This window comes from Diabrotica virgifera, chromosome 1 (genome assembly GCF_917563875.1).
Source record: "Diabrotica virgifera virgifera chromosome 1, PGI_DIABVI_V3a".
Classification (NCBI taxonomy): domain Eukaryota; kingdom Metazoa; phylum Arthropoda; class Insecta; order Coleoptera; family Chrysomelidae; genus Diabrotica; species Diabrotica virgifera.
In genome coordinates this window covers 157,904,128-157,927,601 of record NC_065443.1, presented here as the reverse complement: position 1 = coordinate 157,927,601, position 23,474 = coordinate 157,904,128, and the positions used below count along the sequence as shown (strand labels likewise).

Sequence of the window (23,474 nt, the reverse complement as noted above, 5' to 3'; positions counted from 1 at the left end):
AGAAGACCAGAATGCAGTGATATCTTTATAATTAAACAACTTATCGAGAAATGCAGTCAGTTTTTCCTGAACATCATATAGCTTACATTGACTTCGAAAAAGCTTCTGACCAAGTCGTCTGAGAACAAATTTGAGAAATAAAGAATGACAACGGCTGGGGAGAAAATGACCGTACAAATCGAAATCAATCAAGGAATAATGCACGGCTACAGCCTCTCTTATACATATTCATTGACAACGTCCTGAAAAACTGGAAATCAGTAGATTATCACCAGTAAAATATCATTAGAATATCAGTAAAAAAACCTCGAAAAAGATAATCATAATTCCCATAAGACCGAACAGACACAAACTAATCCATGCAGTGAACAAGAAGAAGAAGAAGAAGAAGAAGAAGAAGAAGAAGAAGAAGAAGAAATAATAAAATAATTAAACTGGACTCTAAATATAAAGGGTGATTTGAAAAAAGGTAAAAGCGTCTCTAGCATAAATAAAAAACTGAAAATAATTGGGGTTTGCTTAGTAAAAAATTTTTGTAACGCCGTCCATTTTCAAGATACATGGCGTTGAAGAACAAATAATTTTACGCATTTTTTACGATTTTGCCGAAACCACTGACAACATTGTAATGAAATTTGGCGGGTTTTAAGAAATACCTAGTTATTGAGCATTTTTTGACATACAATTAAGAATTTTATAATTAACATTGGCGGGGAGAAAAAAAGTACGCTACTGAGATATTTCAAATTAAAAATCATTTTTGAATTTCTCGTTTAATTTGTGACAAAAAATCTATCTTCTCTTGCGCCGTATACGTATAAACGACGCGCCGTTTTCATGCAAACAATAAAACATCTTAACCAAAAATTTTGTAACGCCATCCGTTTTCAAGATACAGGGCGTTGAAGCACCAAAAAATTTTACACAAGTTTTGTGTTAAGTAACAATGTACCTATAGAAATTTATGTCGAATACTTTGTAAAGGATAAGATGTTTTATTTTTTGCATGACAACAGGGAACTTGCATAAAGACAAAAATGTTATAAATCACAACAGAACATAATTTAGAACCTGTATCAAAGATAAAAAAAAGTTTTATTTGTCTTTCGTTTGGGCCCTAAAGACGACTAAAAATTAAACTTATACCAGCCACCCCAAAACGCGTCGTGACGTCACACCGTTGTATGTTTACATTCTACACCACATGTATATATAATTTTAAATTAGACATTATAAACGTCAGTAAAAAATACAGTTATGTGACGTTAAAAGTGTTTTTGATTGTTTGAACTATTCATAGAAAATTTGTAGTTTTACAAAATGGTTTTATTTTCAATAGTAAACCTTCTTTCCTTTCCTTCAAAAACTGTATCAAACTCCAATCTCAACAAACTGGTATATATTATTACAACGACATACGATCAATGTCATTAGAATATAAATATTTTTACTTTATTTCCCGACGACGAGCTGGTCAAATACCCAAGTATGTGGAGGCCAATAAACTAAAGAAGGAGAAGAAGAATATACCTAAATATAACGCTGTGTCTAGGTATAGACACAGTTAGAGTGTCAGAGTGTTGGAATTTGTTTAATCGCGTTGTGTTTACACTTTAATTTTAATATTGATTAGTAAAGAGATTTCTTATTTTTTATTTGTTTAGTGTTTGTTTTTAAATTAACTATGCAGTGTGGACAATTATTTAGTTGTTTTAATGAGGTTAACAACATTTTAAAACAGTATGAAAAAGTTAAGAGACTATAAATTAATATATATTTTTTTAGTTATAAGTGAAATAGTATTACCGTCCAAAATTAAAATAAAAGGAAGACCTAAAGCTTTCACAATAATAATTAACTTGTTATGAAGCTATTTCCTTGTGGTATTTTTGTAATCAACTATTCTAAATGGGAACTAAGCCACAATTTAACTAAAAAAATTATTTTATTAACGTTTCGACGTCTAAATCGGACGTCTTTGTCAAAATACAAAATATTATTAAATTAAACAAAAATGTTGTTGCTTAGTAAAAAAATTTTTCTAATAATTTATTTAATCTGACTAATTTTTTATTTTGACAATGACATCCGATTTGGACGTCGAAACGTTAATAAAATCATTTTGTTAGTTAAATTGTGGCTTATTTCCCATTTAGAATAGTTGATTATAATAATTAACTTACGTATACAAATTATTTTAACAATATTTTGTACGTGTCATGTCAACTAAATACATATATTTATTTTGCTAACCTAAATATTATATACTTTTATATATACATTGATTTATTACAATTAAGTTTGAAGCATCTGAATAGTTCTGCTTCCCTTCCCTTAACAAATATTTTTCTATCAAACAAACACTAAACATATCAAAATAGCATGTACCAAAATATACAGTCACTGCGCACTCTAAATAATGACGCCACCGGCTTGATGAAGTTTAATTCGCGTGTACCTAATTTTTTATTTGCGTACACGTTAGCGTGTACCTAGACACAGCGAAATATAACCATAATAATAACTAATGTAAAACTATGTGACGTCACGGGTCGTTTGAACTATTTTATACCGCAGAAGACTTTAAATATGTATTTCTAAGTTATTACGAGTTTTTGAAGCGTGAAATTTTGGAAATCTCATTTTTAAACAAAACTGAACAATATTATGTAATAAAAAAATGTGCAAGTTCCCTACTGCGCGTCTTAGGAAAAATTAGGAAGATAGATTTTTGTCATAAATTGGACGAGAAAGTCAAAAATCATTTTTAATTTGAAATATCTCAGTGGCGTATCATTTTTTTTTCTTTAAATAAATGTGACCATTGCCCGCATGCGCGCCAATGATGAATATAAAATTCTAAACTGTATGTCAAAAAATGCACAATAACTACCCCTTAAAACTCACCACATTTCATTACAATGATGCCAGTAGTTTCGGCGAAACCTTAAAAAAATATGTAAAATGTTTTGTTGTTCACCGCCCTGTATCTTGTAAACGGTTGGCATTTCAAAAATTTTTTACTCAACAAACCCCAATAATTTTTCAGTTGACTATCCTAGAGATGGTGTTACCTTTTTTCGAAACACCCTGTATGTGATTTTGACGATATGAATTTACGATATGAAATTTGAGGTCAAATCAATAACCTCTGGCAAAACTTAGAGGTATATTAGAAGTTTTAGCTTATGATATTCATTAGTTTTCTAAAATGATGAAATAAAATATTCACCTCAGGCTTTTTAGTGATATATCATAACCAATATTAATTTTTTTATCACCAATCATTATTACCTTTCATTTTCCACTGTAGTTGTGTCTTGTGATATTTCACTTAATAATTCAGAAGGTGAACTATTTTCTATAGGTCTTTGAATGTTTGGAAGTCCTGTAGTTGTATAAGTAAATCTAGGGTCAGGAATTGGTTGAAAACCTCCAGATTCTGGCAACATAGGCATAAATCCCCCCTGTAGTTCTGGCGGAGGTCTTTGTATCTGGTGAACATTCTGCATATTTTGCGAAATGTGAGGTACCAAGTGTATTTGAGGCACCATCATTCCCCCTTTCATTGTAGGTTGTCTTTTATCCATTCGTGGATTATTTACGATCGCATTTTTTCTTTCAGCTTGTTGTGGCGCTACTCCATTATTTTCTTTTTTTGGGAAAATGTTGTTAAGGTTTAGAGCTGGAAGTGGAATACCAAAAAATGTAAAACCACTGGTACTTGGCGAATCTGGAACTTTTGGAGGAATTGTCGGTTTTAGCTTTTTAGATGGTGCAGCATATAATACAGGTGTGTTTCCTAAAATAGAGATTCATTTAAAAACTATTGTTTTATAATAAACCATTAAAAGCATAAATGATAGGGATGGACTCGAGCTAAATCAGCTCAATTTTATTGAGCTAAAAATGTCACAAGATAGAGGTTGTTACATTTACAAAAACCCCGATGACCCCATCACCTTAATGCGTATCACTCTGTATAATATTAACTTTGGTTGTAAAACGTCGGCCATTGAAATTAAAAATCGACGTGTTTTAGGTTTTTCTCAAAAGGCTTTAAGTTTAGGAAATATCCAATTTATTCCATACTATACAAATACACTGTACATTGAAAATACATATTTGTAGTCTGAATTACTTATTGTCAAACAAAAGTATCAGTCGTGGCAGAAGTAAATGATTTAGAAAAAGTATTAGAGCAGGCTAAAATGTTGACAAGCTCGTTAAGGTAAGCTAGGCTTGGCTCGAAAAAAATTTGATTCAGCTCAAAGCTCGGCTTGCAAGAAACAAACCGACATCGTTTGACAAGCCGAGCCTTGAGCCAAGCCGAGCTAAACTCGAGCTTGTGACCAGTGACCATCCCTAATAAATAAATGTACCGACTGATATACGTATAATCGTAACGAAGAATAAAAAATAAATGCAAAATATATTAAGAGAATTGAAAAATGTAGAAGTAGAGTTTTAGGCAGCGTTGTTAAAAATGGATAAAAACACTTAATAAAAAATAATACAATCACATATACTGTCAGAAAAACAGTGGAAGTAACAGAAAATACCAATAAATAGTAAAACAAAAAAGAAACCAAGCTAAAGGCGTGCGTTGGTGCTTGGAAATGCCAAATGCATATGGTTGGTAGGTACAGTATAAATACCGTTGCACGTCATTATTTACGTCAGAGATCTAAGTTGACATTTTTGCCAATTACAAGAAATTCCTGAATTCATTTCGAATCAAATGTATCACATAATTATTGCAGAATTTGATTATATAGCGCCCTCTCGCGGTCTGAAACTTGTACTTTTTTGATAAAATTGGTGTATGTGAAATATCTATACAAAACGAGAAAAATAGATACTTATCTAGAAAATCACAAATTATGAACTGAAATATTATTGTAACCTGATTACTGAACGAATACACAGAATTAATAGTAAAAGTAATTATGTTTTTTTTTATTTTATTCATTATAATTTTAATATTCAATACATAAATTTGTGCGACTGGATGACTGCTTACGCAAGAGGCCATTGAGAAAAAGAAGAAGTTTCTGTGAAATTAGAGGTTACCTCTGTTTTTATTGGCTGTGAGTTTCGTCGGTAGCGCTCTCTTGTGGTGTGAAACTTGTACTTTTCTGATAAAATTGTTCAAATTCAATGCACACAACTGCCACTAATAGCGCTGGCGAAAACTGTCAAATCCTCCCTACTCATCGGCTCACAGCGAATAGAAAACAAAAATTAAGCAATACCCTTACGTTAAAGTAAATAATAGAAACAATAAATATATTAAAACAAAAAATACTTATAGTAAATAATAAAAACAAGGACATGACACGTCAAATAAACGTCAAATTGAAAGACAGTTTATTTAGACGTTCTCTTAAAAATTATTAATTTTTAAGGTTTTTTCTTAACTTTTGGGTATTACTAGTAGTATAAAGAAGTACCTACTAAACTAGTGCTCTGTAAGAAAGTGTGAAATTTTGCGCCTAGAAGTTAAATTTCAGAAAACAAATAATATGAAAGGTATACCCACCCGAACTTCCAGATCAAGCGAAATTTTATGTAGAATTGGAAGGAGATGGGATGATGTAATATGAGGAATTAAATAAAAATAACAAGAGGGTAAATAATAAGGCAACAAACAAACAAAACCAAACAAGTAGCACTATTGAGGTAAGTAACAAATTTAGTACCAATAACGATGAAACTTTGACAAATTTAAATCAAACAGATTAGTCAGGTAAGCAAAATTTAAATAAAGTACTTAATAAATTTAACATTAAACATAGATATCAATTTGGAGATAATGCACCTTATATAGTACATAATATATAAAATAAAAACGATAACATCGGTCGATTACACAGGATCGCCACGGTCCGTTTGATTTTAAGTTCAGTACCTGAAATTGAAAATAATATCACACAAATTACAGTAGTTGGTAGAAATAAAATCAACGTATAACTAAATAATTTTGCTAGTGCTAATAAATTAATTGATTCTGAAATTCTAAAAAACAAACAGTACGAGTCATATATTCCAACGTTTTTTACTCAAAAGAAAGGTGTTATAAAATTGGTAGATAAAGAGATAATAGATAATAGAGATAAAGAGAAACCTAGATTTAGAATTTATCTCGAAGTATTACATGTAAAAATAATTATGCGGAAAGTGATTCAAGATAATGGTAATACTATTTATGTAAAAACAGGAACAGTAATTGTCCGTTTTAAAAGTCAGTCTATACCAAAAAATGTAATAATAGAAAAAATTATATACGAGGTGGAAAATTATATACCCAGAATAATCCAATGTTTAAAGTCTTTGAGATTTGGGCATATAAGTGCTCAATGTAGAGAAAAAGATAGGTGTGAAAGATGTGGCGAAGAACACAACAAATCTAATTGTTCCAATCCGAATAATTTACTCTGTGTCTTGTACAAAGGAAAACACAGCGCTACTGACAAGGGAGCAGATTGTACTGAAAGAAAAAAACAAGGATATATTAAAAAAATTATGAACAATGAAAACAACATATTATGAAGCTAATATTAAATATAAAAAATATTATTCAACACTAAGTAAAGATCAAAAAAATACTACAAATAAATATACAATATACAGGGTGTCCCCGAAAATAGTGCGTTCTTTAAAGATATAGGTAGAAGGCACAATGTAGAGCAAAAAATCTAAAGATTAAAAAAGTAGGTTTGTAGGTCAGTTGCATCTGGTAGGTAAAATAGTGTAAATATCAACCAAGCCCATATCCATTATTTTCAGATAGGTACCTACGATGTCAACAACCCCAAACAATCACACCTCAAAGTAAATAAACAAGGGTTATTAGGTTAAATTTCCACAGTCACAGCAAGTTCTTCTAGGCTACGTTGCCATGCCATTCAAATTTATGAAAATAAAAATTCACTTATATGGAGATCAATCAATCAAGACCAATTTTTTTCTTGGAAACGGTTAACTTTAGAAAAAATGTTATAGGACTTTTTTGTTCTAAATTGTGTATTATATCCATACCTTAAAGGAACTCACTATTTTCGGGGACACCCTGTATAAACGAAAATGATCAAATAGTATTGATTCTAGTAGTATAGATAAAGAAACAATTCAGCCTTGTAATAATTTTAATAATCCCATTTACTCTAACAAAACACAAACACAAAACGACAATCAAAATAATATAGGAGAAATATAAGTAAACTTTATTTCAACAACATTAAATCAAATTAATCACAATTTAGATCAAAAAACGTTGGAATTATTAAAAAACAATATTTCACAATTGTTATTACCTCGTGATGGCTAACATTTCATTTCTTCAATGGAATGCGAGATCAATTAAAACAAATAAGAGTTATTTAGAAAAAATCTTGTATGACAATAAAATAGATATAGGATTAATATCAGAAACTTGGTTAAAAAAAGCAATTTTATTAACTTTATTGGTTATAATGTCTTTAGGAATGATAGGAATGATGGATATGGTGGAGTAGCCATTTTTTTGAAAACAATAATTAAATTTTACAACAGTCCTACTTTTCACCAAATCAATGACATAAAGTGCAATAGCATATCAATTAAAATTCAATCCAACAAAAAGATACACATTTATTCAATATACGTAAAACCAAACCTTAAAATCACAGTCAATGAATGGAAAAAGTTTTTTAATAGTCTAGAGAAGCCTTTTATAATTGGTGGTGATTTTAATAGCCACAATTATGTTTGGGGTTGTAGTACTGTAGACACTATATAAAAAAATCTGTTAGAAACTATTGAGGACTGTAATCTTGTAATTTTAAATAATGGTAAAGAAACTTTGATGCGTAGACCGAATAGTAATAATAAATCTGCAATAGATCTTACAATATGCTCAGCAAATATATTAGTCATTTTTTCGATTGCGATGTTGTGGACGAGAAATTAGGATCAAATCATTTGACTATTGTTATTAGGTAAAATATTAATGTTAATAAAGCGGAATGTGTAAATACAAAATTCTCTCTCTTGGTTGGTCTCTTTTCTCTTCTATCACTGACAATTTCATGGAAATTGATAATAATTTAAGTTGCCAACAATTTTTAAATAAATTAAACCAATAAATTTATACCTTCTGATATGTATACCGGAGAAGAGAACAAGGACTAATCCACGATTTAGAAAAACTTGGTGGAATGACAATTGTAAAAAGGTAATACAAGAACAAAAATACCTTTACGCAAGTTTAAACTACAGTCTAATATACAAAATTATATAAAATATAATAAATGTGTAGCAAAAACCAAAAAAGTTATATTAGAGAGTAAGCGTAATGCTTGGAGAAATTTTTGTAAAACTTTAAACAAAAATACACCAATTAAAGATATGTGTAATCAAGCCAAACGGTTACAAAACATTTTTAAACCACAAGTAAATCCAGTGACTGAAGTAGAATGGGTTGAGGAGTTTTTAAGAAAATTATGTCCAGATAATATATTTTCAAAAATTAATGTAATGGAAAAGAAAAACTCTAACCATCCACTTTCACTTTCATTTAGTTTCTATGAATTAGAAAGAAGCCTTAAGAATAAGAAAAATACTTCTCCAGGTATAGATAATGTACATTATATTATGTTGGCCAATTTAAATCAAAAAGGAAAAGAAACACTATTAAAAATTTTTAATGAAATATGGCTATCTGAAGATATTCCATATAACTGGAGAGATTACCGGGTAATTCCTATTCTCAAAACAAATCGGAATCATGATTCAGCAGAATCATATAGAGGTATTTCATTGAGCTTTTGCATAACAAAAACACTGGAAAGAATGATGCTAGAAAAGAACAATAAATTATCACAAACACAATTTGGATTTCAAAAAAATCATTTTACTGTGGAAGCAGTGAGCCATTTGGTAACAGATATAAATTTAGCGTTTACGAAAAATTCTTCAGTAATAGCTCTTTTATTAGATGTTGAAGCAGCATACGACAACGTTAATTTAAATATGCTATATAACAAAATGATACAAATAGGTCTGCCAGAATGTTTCTGTCAAAAAATAATGAAATTGTATGACTGTAGAAAAACTTATATATCGATAAATAGTAACATATTTGGTCCAAGACTAGCGATGGGTGGTTTTCCTCAAGGAGGAATATTAAGCCCTTTGTTATATTTAATTTACACTTCTGATATAGACAAAAAATTAAACTAAACAAAAATTTTACAATTTGCAGATGATATAGTTATTTATAAAGAAAACATTAAAATAGAAAATGCAGTCAAATCCATTGAAGAAGGAGACAAACATATTAAAATATGGAGTGAGTTACATGGACTAAATATATCTCATTCCAAAACCAAATTATGTATTTTTACAAGAAAACGAAAAGAAAAACCCAATAACATCTTAATTTAAAATAGGTATCTCCTATCCAGTACAAAGTTATGTTAAATATTTGGGTATTACTCTGGATAGACAGCTTCTCTTTAAAGAACATACAGATAGACCATATAGTTCAAAAAAACAGAAAGAGGAATCAACCTTCTTCGATTCGTATCACACTTACGTTGGGGAGCAGATCCAAATATTTCTTTGTTGTTATTTAAAAATAATATAAGGGCTATATTCGACTACGGATCAATATTATACAGTGACGCATCACAGTGTCATTTAAATAAAATAGACAAAATCATTAATAAATGCCTTATAAGAAGCTCACCGATAAATAATCTATAAGTTGAATGCTGTGAAATGACAATGGATATAAGACGAAAAAAACTTGGCATCAGCCTTTTAGTTAGATTGTATGAAAAAAAGGCAAGTTTGATTTCCAAAATACATCAATTGTTTTTAGCAGACTTGAAAGAAAAATATTGGATAAAATAGAAAACTCTAAATATAGTAGATTTATATTAAAAAATGACAATATATGATACTTTATATATGAACTTTATAAATATGACATAAACCCAAATTATAATATTGACTTTAATACTATGGAACAAGTTCAGGTATACTTTTTAAGGGACTATAGCAATTTGCCTCTACTCTTTAAGAAAATTAGTGTTTAGCTCCAACAGTTCACAAATGTTCAAAGATTGTCGTATGCTATATGTATACAGATGCATCCAAAAATATTGAAGGTGTGGGGTTTGCCTATTGGGATAGCAGTAATAAAATCAGTAAAATGTTTAAACTAAATTCTATCATGAGTGTAAAACAGCACAGCTGAATTAATAGCGATAATGGAAGCACTAAAATATTTATCTAATGTAAATCATTCAAAGTTTATAATTTATCTTCTTCTTCTTTAAGTACCGTGCCCAAATTTTTAGGCGTGGGTAGCTTCCATAACAATTTGCCGATATCGTTCTCGATCTTGTGCGGCATGTAATAATTGATCTGCTGATAAGCCAGTCCAATGACGAAGATTTCGGAGCCATGAATATTTCTTTCGACCAATTCCTCTTTTTCCGTCGATCTTTCCATTGAGTATTAACTGCAGCATCCTGTATCTGCTACCTCTCATTATATGCCCCAGATATTCAAGTTTTCTCTTTTTTATCATCTTCATTAAATCACCTTCGCCTTGACCTACTCTGTTTAAGACTTCTCTGTTTGAAATCGTTGAACCCAAAATATTCTGAGCATTCTACGATACGATCACATCTCAAAGGCTTCTAATTTGTTCATCATGTTAACCTTCATGATCCATGTTTCACATCCATATAGTAATACAGGATACACATAACATTTTAGGAACTTGATTCTTAGTTGTAAGTTCAGCTGAGAGTTGCTCAGAATAGATCTAAGTTTCATAAATGCTCCTCTTGCAATTTCTATACGAGTTTTAATTTCTTCATCCGGATTTAGTGTCTCGTTTATCCAACAGTTTATAATTTATAGTGACAGTAAAAGTTCTCTAAGTAAAATTAAAGAACTTCAGCAACAAGGAAAGTCTGGATAACTGGAAATGAAATAGTAGATGAATTGGCTAAAAACGCGGTGACACAAGGAGTATTAACACATTATCTTTGTACGTCTAGAGATATTGAATTAGATTTATTCAAAGAGCTTATGAAAGGATGGAAAGAAAGGTATGTTGATGAGAACATAAATACAGGAAACCATTACAGATCAATCCGAAACTACATAACAGATAAACCTTGGTTTTCTAAAATGGAGTGGACAAAGGATATGACAAGAACTATATGCAGAATGAGATTTAACCACTGTATTACACCATCATATATATTTAAACTTAATCTAGCTGATAGTCCACAATGTATTTGTGGTCACTTGGGTAACCTACAACCTACAACACAAAATTTTGACCTGTTCTCTTATTTCTAATAACGTTAATACGTTTTTAAATTCACTGTATTCTTTGTTCGCAAAGAGTATTCAACAAGTATTCACTGTATGTTTTTAAATTCACACCACCCCATTAATTTAAACTATTTATTAACATTAGAAAACAGTGATTTGGTATACCGACTATTGTATAGACATAGTTTAGATATTAAACTTAAATTGTAATTGTAAAATATAGAGTAAGTATTTCTTGTAAATTGTTATATATTAAAAGAAAAAAAAAATATAATAATGTTGCAATTTTTGCTATGGAACTCTGAGAACATCATTTAAAAAAAATACAAAAAAATATAATTATTATAAAGAAATATAACTATTTATTAACATTAGAAAACAATGAATTGGTATACCGACTATTGCATAGACATATTTTAGATATTAAACTTAAATTGTAATTGTAAAATATAGAGTAAGTATTTCTTGTAAATTGTTATATATTAAAAGAAAAAAAAAATATAATAATGTTGCAATTTTTGCTATGGAACTCTGAGAATGTCATTTAAAAAAAAATTACAAAAAAATATAATTATAAAGAATTATAAAAAAGAATACAAAAATAATTATTTATTAGTAGAATTGTTTATTAGAGATTAATATTACTATTACTTTTAGGATGAGATACGAAAAAATGACTAATAAAATTAAAAATAGTAAAATTGGCGAATGGATTTAGTGTCGACAGTCATATAAACCCAAATAAACAATAAAAACAAATCCGATAGGTCAACACCGTAATCGTCAAGTAAGTGTTTTGGTGTTATCAATTTATGCCAAAACGTCACCTTCGTTCGATCACAGTTAAAGTGTCATCCTGACAAATGTGCTTCATAACAACGCTTTATAATCCAGTTATACAAATTAAATTAACCCATTTAGGCCCACTTATAGAAAAAATATTAAAACCAATGAGTTTTTATTAAATATATATTATTTTAAACACAAATAAAGATAATTCAAAAGCTAAATGAAGAAAAAAAATTACACATCCACTTTTTTGCGTTAACGCAACATTGGGACTATACGTACATATAACATAAAAATATTGTATTTTCACTTGTGGTAAGATTTGAAACAAAAATAAATAAATTTTACGTTTAGAATATTATTACTTGTATATCCTAAGCTATGAAAATATCTTGTGAATAATAAAGCAATATGTAATACCTAAATATCTTAAAATATTTTTTAAGAATGTACCTACTTCGCTTGTAATAATTTATTTCCACCTACCTCTACCGAAAGTATACTTTTCCAGACCTGATTGTAGGGAGCAAAGTTGTACTTTTCCTCCCTAGGGAGGAAAATATTTTTCCTCCCTAGGGAGGAAAAGTAAAAGTGACGTCATGGTATTTCATTCATGAAATATAACTTATTGGCGCCCTGTACAATATCTATTTTCGATTACGTAAGTATCTATACATTTTAACGTTTATTTATAATACACCCTTTCGCATACCCTTTCCTCCCTAGGGAGGAAAAGTAAAAGTGACGTCATGGTATTTCATTCATGAAATATAACCTAATGACGCCCTGTACAATATCTATTTTCTATTACGTAAGTATCTATACATTTTAACGTTTATTTATAAAACACCCTGTATTTTGCAGAATGGTAAAAAACAGTAAATTGTTATTTTGATTTAACAATGTTTACATTAATAATTTGACTTATGTTTGACAGTTGACAGTTATATTGTACCTACTTGTTAGTTTTAATTCCTATAAATTTTGTTGGTTAGTTACATAAACAAATTGAGTAAAAATGAAAAAATGACTTGTTATTTGAGGAAGGTGGAAAAACCATATGTATAACATGGGAGTAAAGTGCCTTTTCCTCCCTCGAATGATTACTGCCCTCCGCTACGCGTCGTGCAGTAAACTTCATTCTCGGGAGGAAAAGTATCACTTTCCTCCCTTGTTATACAAATAGCTATTAAGGCACTGCAATTCGTATTGACCGTATAGACAATTTTGATGTTATGTCAAAAAAATATAAAAATGGAATGTCAGTTCAAGTAAAAGTTTTTGTAGATATTGTCCTGTAATTACGCTTGTACAAAAAATATTGTATGATATGCGTGTTAAAAAGTACATTTTTAAGTCACTCATGTGAATTGCAGAATTAGCTATCGCTCATTCTGCAAACTTTCACATGCGTGCCTTAAACGTGTACGTTTAACACTTATATCATAAATTCGGCAAAGCGACCCCTATTTCTTCGCTCTGTACTTTTATTCGCACTTTTAATTATATTGGCCAATTATATTAGTCCTGGTTACTGGATAATTGTCAAGGCCATATTCCAAAAAAATAGTAAGAAGAAAAAATAAGATTCAGGTTATGTTATGAAAACGTGAACAATTGTATGCAGTAAATAAAATTAGTTATTAAAATGCAGTACTGCACTCAAAATACAATTAATTAAATTTACCTTTATATAATAATTGCATATCATCTCAATATTGTGGAGCAATATATAATTGTTCTGCTTCAATGACAGAAGGTATGAAATATACGTCAATTTGACAATTTCAATTGACAATATGAATTATTTAAGATAGTTGCAATATTTTTCCGCGACTCGCGCACGGTCGTTTCGCGTTTCCCTTCCAAGTACTTGCACACCGCGAATAGTCCGTTCTTTAACGGCAAAATATCGCAAAACCTCTAAATTTTAAAGAACCGCTTAGATTGACATGAAATTTGGCACACATATAGCTAACATGTCAAAGAAAAAAAGTGATATTGTGCCGACATGTGCTTTTGCCTTGGGGGTGGTTTTCACCCCCTCTTGGGGGTGAAAAAATATTCGTCCAAAGTAACTCAGGAAATGGATAAACTGGCTAATTTTAAGTAACTTTTGTCTATAGAATTTTTTCACTAAGTCAATACTTTTCGAGGTATTTGGCAGTGAATATGTTCATTTTTTCAACAAAATAACCACGCTTTTAGACGGTTTTTCGCAAATAACTCAAATAGTAAGTATTTTGTCGAAAAAATATTCTTAGCAAAAATATAGCCTGTAAAAAATTTAAAAAATGGTGTATATATCACGTCTCTATACCTAGTAGAAGCAGAGTTATAGCTAATGAAAAATAGGTTCATATTCGTCAAATTCCAAATGGAATACTTTAACGTAAAATAACCAAAAATGAAGCATCTTTCGGGGAAAACTCATTACAATTTATTTAAAGTGTTTAAAAAAGCTTCATTTTTGTTTTATAAAAAAAATTTCTAGCATCAAAAGTAAACAAGTTACGCTCAAAATAAAGTTATTCCCTTTTTGTTTTGGTAAAAAAATTGAGAAAATCACCCCCTAATTAGTATCTTAAATGAACTTAATCATTACGACTTCACAAGTTTATTGACTCGTGTATGAATTGTTTATATGATATGTAAGTTTCATCGGTTCAAAGTCCTTATTATTGAAAAGGCTGTAGTTAAAAGGGGTTGAACGAGTCACTGATCACGAATGTATGCAAATTTAGAAACACCAAATCTTAATCAATTTTTGTCTAACAGAAAAACAAAAAAATACGTGATATTCAAAAAAGCAATGCTGACTTTTTTTGTTTTTTGAGATTTTGGTACCTCATAACAATTTTTAAGTTATTTTGAAAAAAAGCATATTTTTCAAAAAATAAAATTTTTAAAAATTTTACTTTGAAACCAAATTTTTTCAAAAATAAGCACTTTGAATCAATGAAACTTACAGATCACATAAACACAACATAAGTAAAATAATATGTGGAGCGGTAACGATTAATTTTATTTAAGTTGCTAATTAGGGGGTGGTCTTCCCTATTTTTTTTTGCCACAACAAAAGGAACCAACTTTATTTTGAGCGTAACTTGCTTAAATTTAATGCTAGAAACTTTTTGTAAAAACAGAAATAAAGCTTCTTTTAAACACTTTAAAAAAGTTAAAAATGGTTTTCCCCAGAAAATGCTTAATTTTTTGGATATTTCACGTCGAAATATTCTATTTGAAATTTGGTGAATATAAATCTATTTTTCATTGGCTATAACTCTGGTTCTACGAGATCCAGAGACCTAACGCGTACACCATATTTTTTACTTTTTTATAGGCTATATTTTTGCTAAAAACGTTTTTTTCGACAAAATACTTACTTTTTGAGTTATTTGCGAAAAACCGTCTAAAAATGTGGTTATTTTGTTGAAAAATGAACATATTCACTCGCAAATAACTCGAAAAGTGTTGACTTGGCGAAAAAGCTCTATAGAACAAAAGTTACTTAAAATTAGTCAGTTTACCCATTTCCGGACTTATTTTGGACATATATTTTTTCAACCCCAACAGGGGGTGAAAGTCACCCCCAGGGCAAAAGCACACATCGGCACAATATCACTTTTTTTCTTAGACATGTAAGCTATACGTATGCCAAATTGCATGTCAATCCAAGCGGTTCTTTAAAATTTAGAGCAAAAACCGTGAAAGAATGTACTACTATTAGAATTAAAATTTTTTAGCATAAAAATTTTTATTCTGAATTGTTAAATCGTTCTTAACACAACACTATTCGCAATTTATAAAAAACACTTCAGTATGAATGTTAAAAAAAAATTAATTCAATATGTTGCGTTAACGCAACTATGGGCCTAAATGGGTTAAACAAATTATGGTATATTTCTTTAAGTTTAGGTACATTAATATTAATCATGGTATATTATTTCTACGCATACATAATGAAATATGTTTAGTGACTATACCTGATTCCCGTGTTGTTGGCTAAACTATTCTAAAAAGGAACATACCTACGACTTAAATATTTTGTGTTGGTATCATTTGACGTCACTTGCTATGACGCAGATGACGTGCAACGGTATTTATACTGTACAAACCATTAATAAAGTGGTAGATATTCCCGTATGCAATGTCAGAGAGGTCTGGATAACACGAAAAGAATTCTCTTGGAGTCCAGGCTTAAGTAGCTCAGAAACGGAATATACCGACTAAATCTTTTTTGCATTTCCACCACACTAAACTTTTTTATTCGAAAAACAAGTAAAATCCTTTATAAAAGGTATATTTATCAAAATTCTCTAAAAAGGGCTACATCACAGAACTAGTTTTCGATGTGATAACAGATCATCATCAGTGCTGACAAGATACTGACATGCTAACCACCAAAATACAAAAATATTCGGGTAAAAACACTTTAAACTTGATCCGCCATGGAAACATTGACTATAAATGTGAAATTGAACATGGATATACAAAATATCAACAATATCATATACAACTTTAGTTGCCACCATCTTCAACATGTGAACAACTCGATTTGGCTCAAATGGTACCCTGAGCAGAATATTGGTAGCGTAAGATATTTTGTACATCCATGTTCAATTTCACATTTATAGTCAACGTTTCCATGACGGATCAAGTTTGAAGGGTTTTTACCCTAATATTTTTGTATTTTGGTGGTTAGGATATCAGCACTGATGATGATCTATTATCAGATCGAAAACTAGTTCTGTGATGTAGCCCTTTTTAAGGGATTTTAATAAATATACCTTTTATAAAGGATTTTACTTGTTTTTTGTAATATATGGTATGCAGCCAACTACAGGAAAACTTTTGCTCGTGGATTTTTTTTATTCGATTTTATATATTTTTCAAAATTCAAATGTACCTATTTAAAAAAAATTCAAGTGGGCCGAAAATAATTATTAACAAATAACTTATAAATAAAAAACAATTTCCTGAATCGCTTCGAATGAAATTTTTGTAGCTGTATGCTTCCTTTTGCTTCCCTTTCGAGTTATTTGCAATTTTTGTTTTGTTTGTTTCTATCTTGCTCGAAAATAGTTTTAAACTTAAACATAGGATTTCCACGCTCCGCTTGCTTGTATCGCCGCACGCCGCAACCGCTATGTACAACCGCATATTCGAAATGTTTAGGTCCATGTTTTCAGCGATATGAAACCACTTATCTTTGTCAAAATAGTCTTACTTGTACTTAAAGGTTTAAAGATTGTAAATATTTTTGTAGAATTGCAATTTTCGAAAAATTACCAAGAGAAAAAAGTATTTATTTCAAGGATATACGCCTTAAGAGCAGAGCATACAGTAGCGCGTCATCAATATAACTTCGGGAGATAGTCTCATACCTTTTTTCGTAAAGTCTGCGAAACTTTGGCAACAGTGATAATCTTTGACATTATCTAAGATCAATATTTTGACAATTATACTCATAGCCGCGCTAAATGAAAGTAATAGAAAACAATTTTGTTATTAGTAAATAAATATTTATAAAAATAAACCAAAATGGCTGAAAATTTTATGTTCACATAGGTATTTGCACGAAATAATAATAATAAATAATCATTTCGTCGTGAAGCGAAACAAGAGCCGTCTTATTTTATTTAGTTCATAGGGCGCCAAAGGCACTGTAACTTTATATACTCGCATTAGAATTCGAAATATTTTTATGTAAAATATACTTACCTACTTACATATAACTAAAACTCACAATTAACAATAAACTTGATAAAAATAATAAACTTAAAGATAAAACCCATAACTAAATTAAAATTCATGGTGACGTTTCAATTATTACTTTAATCATCGTCAGAATAATAAGTTTCTTGAGCGGATGCTTTAAAATAATTTTAAAGGAACAAACAATAATTAATGAAAACGTAAAAAATGACATTGGCAATCATTGGGTTAAGTCAATAATTTCAAACACGCCATGTCTTGTTGCGTGTTTAAGGGTGGCTTCAAAAGAAATATGGATAATGCCTCCTTGATGCTGAGTTCCGTTGGAGAACTTGCATGACCAATGATTGAGAAGTCCTTACGACTAATAGGGTGGTCAGAATAAGTGATATGTTGGAATACCGCTGAATTTGGAACTGTTCTTGATCGTCTTCCTAAGTGAGGAGTGACACCTAAGTGTTCGCAACATCTGACATTAAAGTGACGTCGAGTCTTCCCGACGTACGTAGCTGCACAGCTACTACATTTGAATTGGTATATAATGTTAGATGCGAGATCACTAGGAATTATGTCTTTCACATGGAAACGAGATCCTATCCTTTCTAAAGTCGTGAAAGCAAATCTTAATTCTATAGAGGGAAATGTTTTTTAATTGTTCTACGTATGTTGCGTCGGATTTGTAAGTGATATTATATATTATATATTACTAGTGATCTCGCATCTAACATTATATACCAATTCAAATGTAGTAGCTGTGCAGCTACGTACGTCGGGAAGACTCGACGTCACTTTAATGTCAGATGTTGCGAACACTTAGGTGTCACTCCTCACTTAGGAAGATGATCAAGAACAGTTCCAAATTCAGCGGTATTCCAACATATGACTGATTCTGACCACCCTATTAGTCGTAAGGACTTCTCAATCATTGGTCGTGCAAGATTTCCAACGGAACTCAGCATCAAGGAGGCATTATCCATATTTCTTTTGAAGTCACCCTTAAACACGCAACAAGACATGGCGTGTTTGAAATTATTGACTTAACCCAATGATTGTCAATGTCATTTTTTACGTTTTCATTAATTATTGTTTGTTCCTTTAAAATTATTTTAAAGCATCCGTTCAAGAAACTTATTATTCTGACGATGATTAAAGTAATAATTGAAACGTCACCATGAATTTTAATTTAGTTATGGGTTTTATCTTTAAGTTTATTATTTTTATCAAGTTTAATGGTGTGTCCTTATCTACATAAATTAACAATATTCTATTTTTTCAAATAGGCCAAAAACTTCGTTCTATTACACAAAAATATAATAAATTAACTATAAATAAACATTACTTTGCTACGAAATAACAATAACGAATTCTTAAAATAATACACTACTGCCCTGAACAGATATCGATAAAGATAACGGAATAGATAAGAGAAAATCTGACGCAAGTTTGTCAAAATGACAGTGACAATTTCTCGATGTTGCCTAATTAGTTATTAGTTATAATATGTTCGATTTCTATTTAGAAATAAAAAAATTTAGTAGGTCCAAAATGACACAAAATCTAGGCATGGGATAAAAATGTTTATTTGAAGAAAGTGCTTTGTTCTTCTTAATGGCGGTACATGCTCGTTTTTTAAATATTGTATTTAATTACAGAGTAATTTCCACATACTAATATATTTCTCAAATTGGGCTCTTTAGTAGTAATTTAGGTTAAATTAAAATTGCTCATTGGTCAATTATGACCAGATTGTAATTGTAATAATCATCATCGTAGTGATGATTATGGGAAAAAAAAATTGGGCTCTGTGCGGCCATTCTTTATTATATTACGAATATGTGTGCCAAATATCTCGGCAAAATATTCAAAATTACAGCCGCAATCTTGGACCGCGTTTGTTGCTACCTGTTGATTGCTACTGTTTGCTCTTAAAAAAATTTCATTAGAAGCGATTCGGCAAATTCTTTTTTGTTTATAAGTTATTTGTTAATAACAATTTCAGGCCAACTTGGATTTTTTTAAAATACATTCGAACATTGAAAAATATATATAATCTTTTTTTTTTTTTTTTTTATTTAACGTCCTAATTTATTTACAATCTGTAAAACAAGTTACAATAAGTAAATGTTGTGACCACTAGTGTAGGTGACTTGGAGAAGATGATTCAATAATCATTTTCTTTACAAATATTTTACATAGATATAAAATTGTTTGTCTCTGGGAATTACGGCACATATAACTAAAATCGCGATGGTAAATCACTAGGTGTATTTCGTCTAAGTCTCCGTCTGACTGGTTGGCTCATCAGGTTTCTGGCTAGTACATTTGGATGTTGTGCCAGTCTGTCTTCGTATTTCTGTGCAAAGTTGGTAATTTCTTCTTTTACTGTTGAAATTTCTAGATCGCGTCTAATAATAATATTTGCAACATACCATGGGGCATTTGTGATTATTCGAAGAACCTTCGACTGGAACCTCTCCAAGATTTCGATATTGGAGTTTGATGCAGTACCCCAAAGTTGGATCCCGTAAGTCCATATTGGCTTCAAAATTGCTTTGTAGACAAGTACTTTATTTTTCATCGAAAGTGATGATTTGTGACCAATCAGCCAGTAAAGATTGTGTAATTTGAGACCAAGTTGTTTACGCTTCATAAAAATGTGTGTTCTCCAGTTTAATCTTTGGTCTAGATGCATTCCAAGGTATTTGACTGTTGCTTGCTGTTTTAGTTGGTGGTTGTTGATATATACAGGCGGGCAGTGACCTTTACGGTTTGTGAAGGTAATATGAACCGACTTTGTTTCATTTGTTTGAAAACGCCACCGTTTTAACCAAGTTTGCATTTTGTTGAGGCTGGTTTGCAGAAGTTGAGAAGCTATCCGTGGGTCCTGATGTACTGACATCACTGCTGTGTCGTCTGCATATGTAGCTGTAGTGGTTTGAAAGTTTGTTGGTAAGTCTGCTGTGTACAATAGGTATAACACTGGCCCCAGAACACTGCCCTGTGGAACTCCAGATCCAACTGGAAATAGAGACGTGCACTCATCTCTATGTTGTACAAAAAAGTAACGGTTATGGAGGTAGGATTTTAAAATTAGGAAGTGAGTGAGAGGAAGCATATTTTTTAATTTGTATAGAAGGCCTGTGTGCCAGACTTTATCGAATGCTTGCGAGATGTCTAGAAAAGCGGCAGTGCAGTACATTTTGTCTTCCAATGCTTGATTAACAGTTCTGCATATCCGATGAACCTGTTCTATGGTTGCGTGTTGGGATCTGAATCCAAACTGGTGTGCAGGGATTAGTTCTCGATCTGATAGGAGTGGTTGAATTCTTGAGAGTATCAGTTTTTCTAGGATCTTTGACACTATCGGCAGTAAGCTTATGGGTCGATATGATTTGACATTTTCCAGCGGCTTTCCTGGTTTGGGAATTAGTATAATTTTTGCGACTTTCCAGAGGAGAGGGAAATATGCGGTTCTTAATACTGCATTGAATAATTGAGTGAGGTACACAATTCCTTTCCTGGGTAGTTGTTTAATAATTTTACTGGATATAAGATCGAAGCCTGGGGACTTTTTCGATTTAAGATTTTGTATTATTTTGATCACTTCATTTACCTTAAACTTTTCCGGTGGAAGTTCTAACTGGTATGGAAATTCTAAAAATTGTTGGATGGATGCTTCAAAGTTTTGATTATTCTCAGCAGGGAAAGGTTGAAAGACGTCTGTGAGATATTTTGCAAACACTTCTGATTTTTCTTTATTGCTTTTGGCCCATTCGCCGTTTTCTGCGCGAATAGGAGGGTTGCTTGATTGAGGTCGTTTAAATTTTTTCGTAGCCTTCCATAGAGAATAGTCTGTAATTTCTGTTGCTGATAGGTTGCTAAGATATTCTTTAATCCCATCGTTTTTGTAGTTATTTAGGAGAGTTTTAAGTTGAAGTGTAGCCTGGTTGAGTCTGGTTTTGTCCTGAGGCGCGTGCGTTCTTTGCCATGTTTTTCTTAAATATCGTTTTTCTTTGATTTTTTGTCTGATTATGTTTGGTAGCTCTTGTTTCATGAGCGTCGTGTTTTTTAGGGGTGTTGTTTGCCAGATTGCTTCCTGTATAATTACGTTAAAATTTTGTATGGCTTCATCTATTTCATAGTTTGTTTTTAAAGGTATGTTTAGGTTTAGGTTGTCCTCAATCACCCGCCGAAACCTTTCCCAATCCGTATATTTGTTGTCCAGTTTCGGTGGTAGCTGTACCTCAACAAGTTCAGTACTTATCGTGATTAATACAGGCGAGTGATCCGAGGAAAGGTCAAAGCAAGATTCAATTCTTTGCGATCTTTTTGGAATTCCCTTTGTTATGCAGAAGTCAAGTAGATCGGGTATTTTGTTCACGTCGGTTGGCCAATAAGTAGGTTCACCACTGGAAATATACGAGTAGTTGTTACTATTCATAGCCGCTAGAAGCTGTCGTCCTTTTGGGGTGATTAATCTTGATCCCCAATGTGTATGTTTAGAGTTGTAATCTCCTCCAGCCAGGAATCTGTTACCCAATGTTTTAAAAAATTCTTCAAATTGTTCTTTTTTTATCTTGTGTATTGGTGGGCAATAGACTGCAGAGATTGTTAGTGAGCCATGCCAATCTTCAATAACTATGTTAGTAGCCTGCAAGTAGTCTTTTTTAAAGTCATTAGTCTCATAGTGTTCGATATTGTTTTTGATTATAATAGCAGTTCCACCATGGGCTGTACCATCTGGGTGTCTAGTATTGTAAGTTGTGTAGTTAGGTATTTTAAAGTAGCTTCTACTTGTGAAGTGAGTTTCTGATATTAACATTATATCAATTTCGTGACTAATGATGAAAGTTTTTACCTCAAGACAATGTTTGGCAAGCCCGTTGGCGTTCCAAAGTGCAATTTTTAGTAACTTATTCATTTTGTTAAATTATTGACGACTATCGTTAGGAGGTTTAGCAGTGTGGACAGTTGTTCCGCAAATCCTTTAAACATCGATTTTAGTTCAGACAGGTCGTTAGCAGGAGTAGGATGCGTTAAATTTGGTGCTTGCAAAGTATTCTGAGATGTGCTTGCTTGAGGTAGTTGGTTTGTTACTGCTTGTGAGTAGCTAATGCCTGGATTGATGGTTCTTCCAATATTACTCGTTAGTGGGGTTGTAGGTTGTTTTTGCCGTAGGGTTGGATATGTTTTTTTCTGCAGTTCCTTATATATAGTACATCCTTTATAATTTGCCGGGTGGTTTCCTTCGCAAAGAATGCACTGAACATCGTCAGATCTTTCTTTTCTTGTACAGTGTTCAGTAGCATGATCTCCGGTGCATTTTACACATCTGGGCCTATGTTGACAGTATTTTTTTGTATGCGCATATCTTTGACATCTACTGCACTGTGGAATTTCCCTCCTTGTGTATGGTGGTTCAAATTTAATTTTGTAGTTTAGCAAGTGTTCAACGTCGTAAATTGTTTTATTATTTTCTGCTGATTTTAAGTCAATGAAGAACATTGATAAAGGTTGCTTAGTTTTGTAATTTTTAATGTTCCACATATTTACTACCGAGTGCCCCAGCTTTTCGATTTCTTCTTTTAATTCTGTCAGATTGGCTGAGTAATGCATGTTTTTTAATA

At 31.2% G+C, this 23,474-nt stretch overlaps 1 protein-coding gene across 1 annotated transcript in view; it reads right to left on the bottom strand.

Moving 5' to 3' along the window:
- Positions 1 to 23,474, bottom strand: part of LOC126878797 (protein artichoke-like) — a 146,815-nt gene that overhangs the window by 39,400 nt on the left and 83,941 nt on the right. The window contains exon 8 of the mRNA XM_050641692.1: positions 3,295 to 3,802. Coding sequence (XP_050497649.1) covers positions 3,295 to 3,802 — 508 coding nt within the window. The remainder of the gene's footprint in view (positions 1 to 3,294; positions 3,803 to 23,474) is intronic.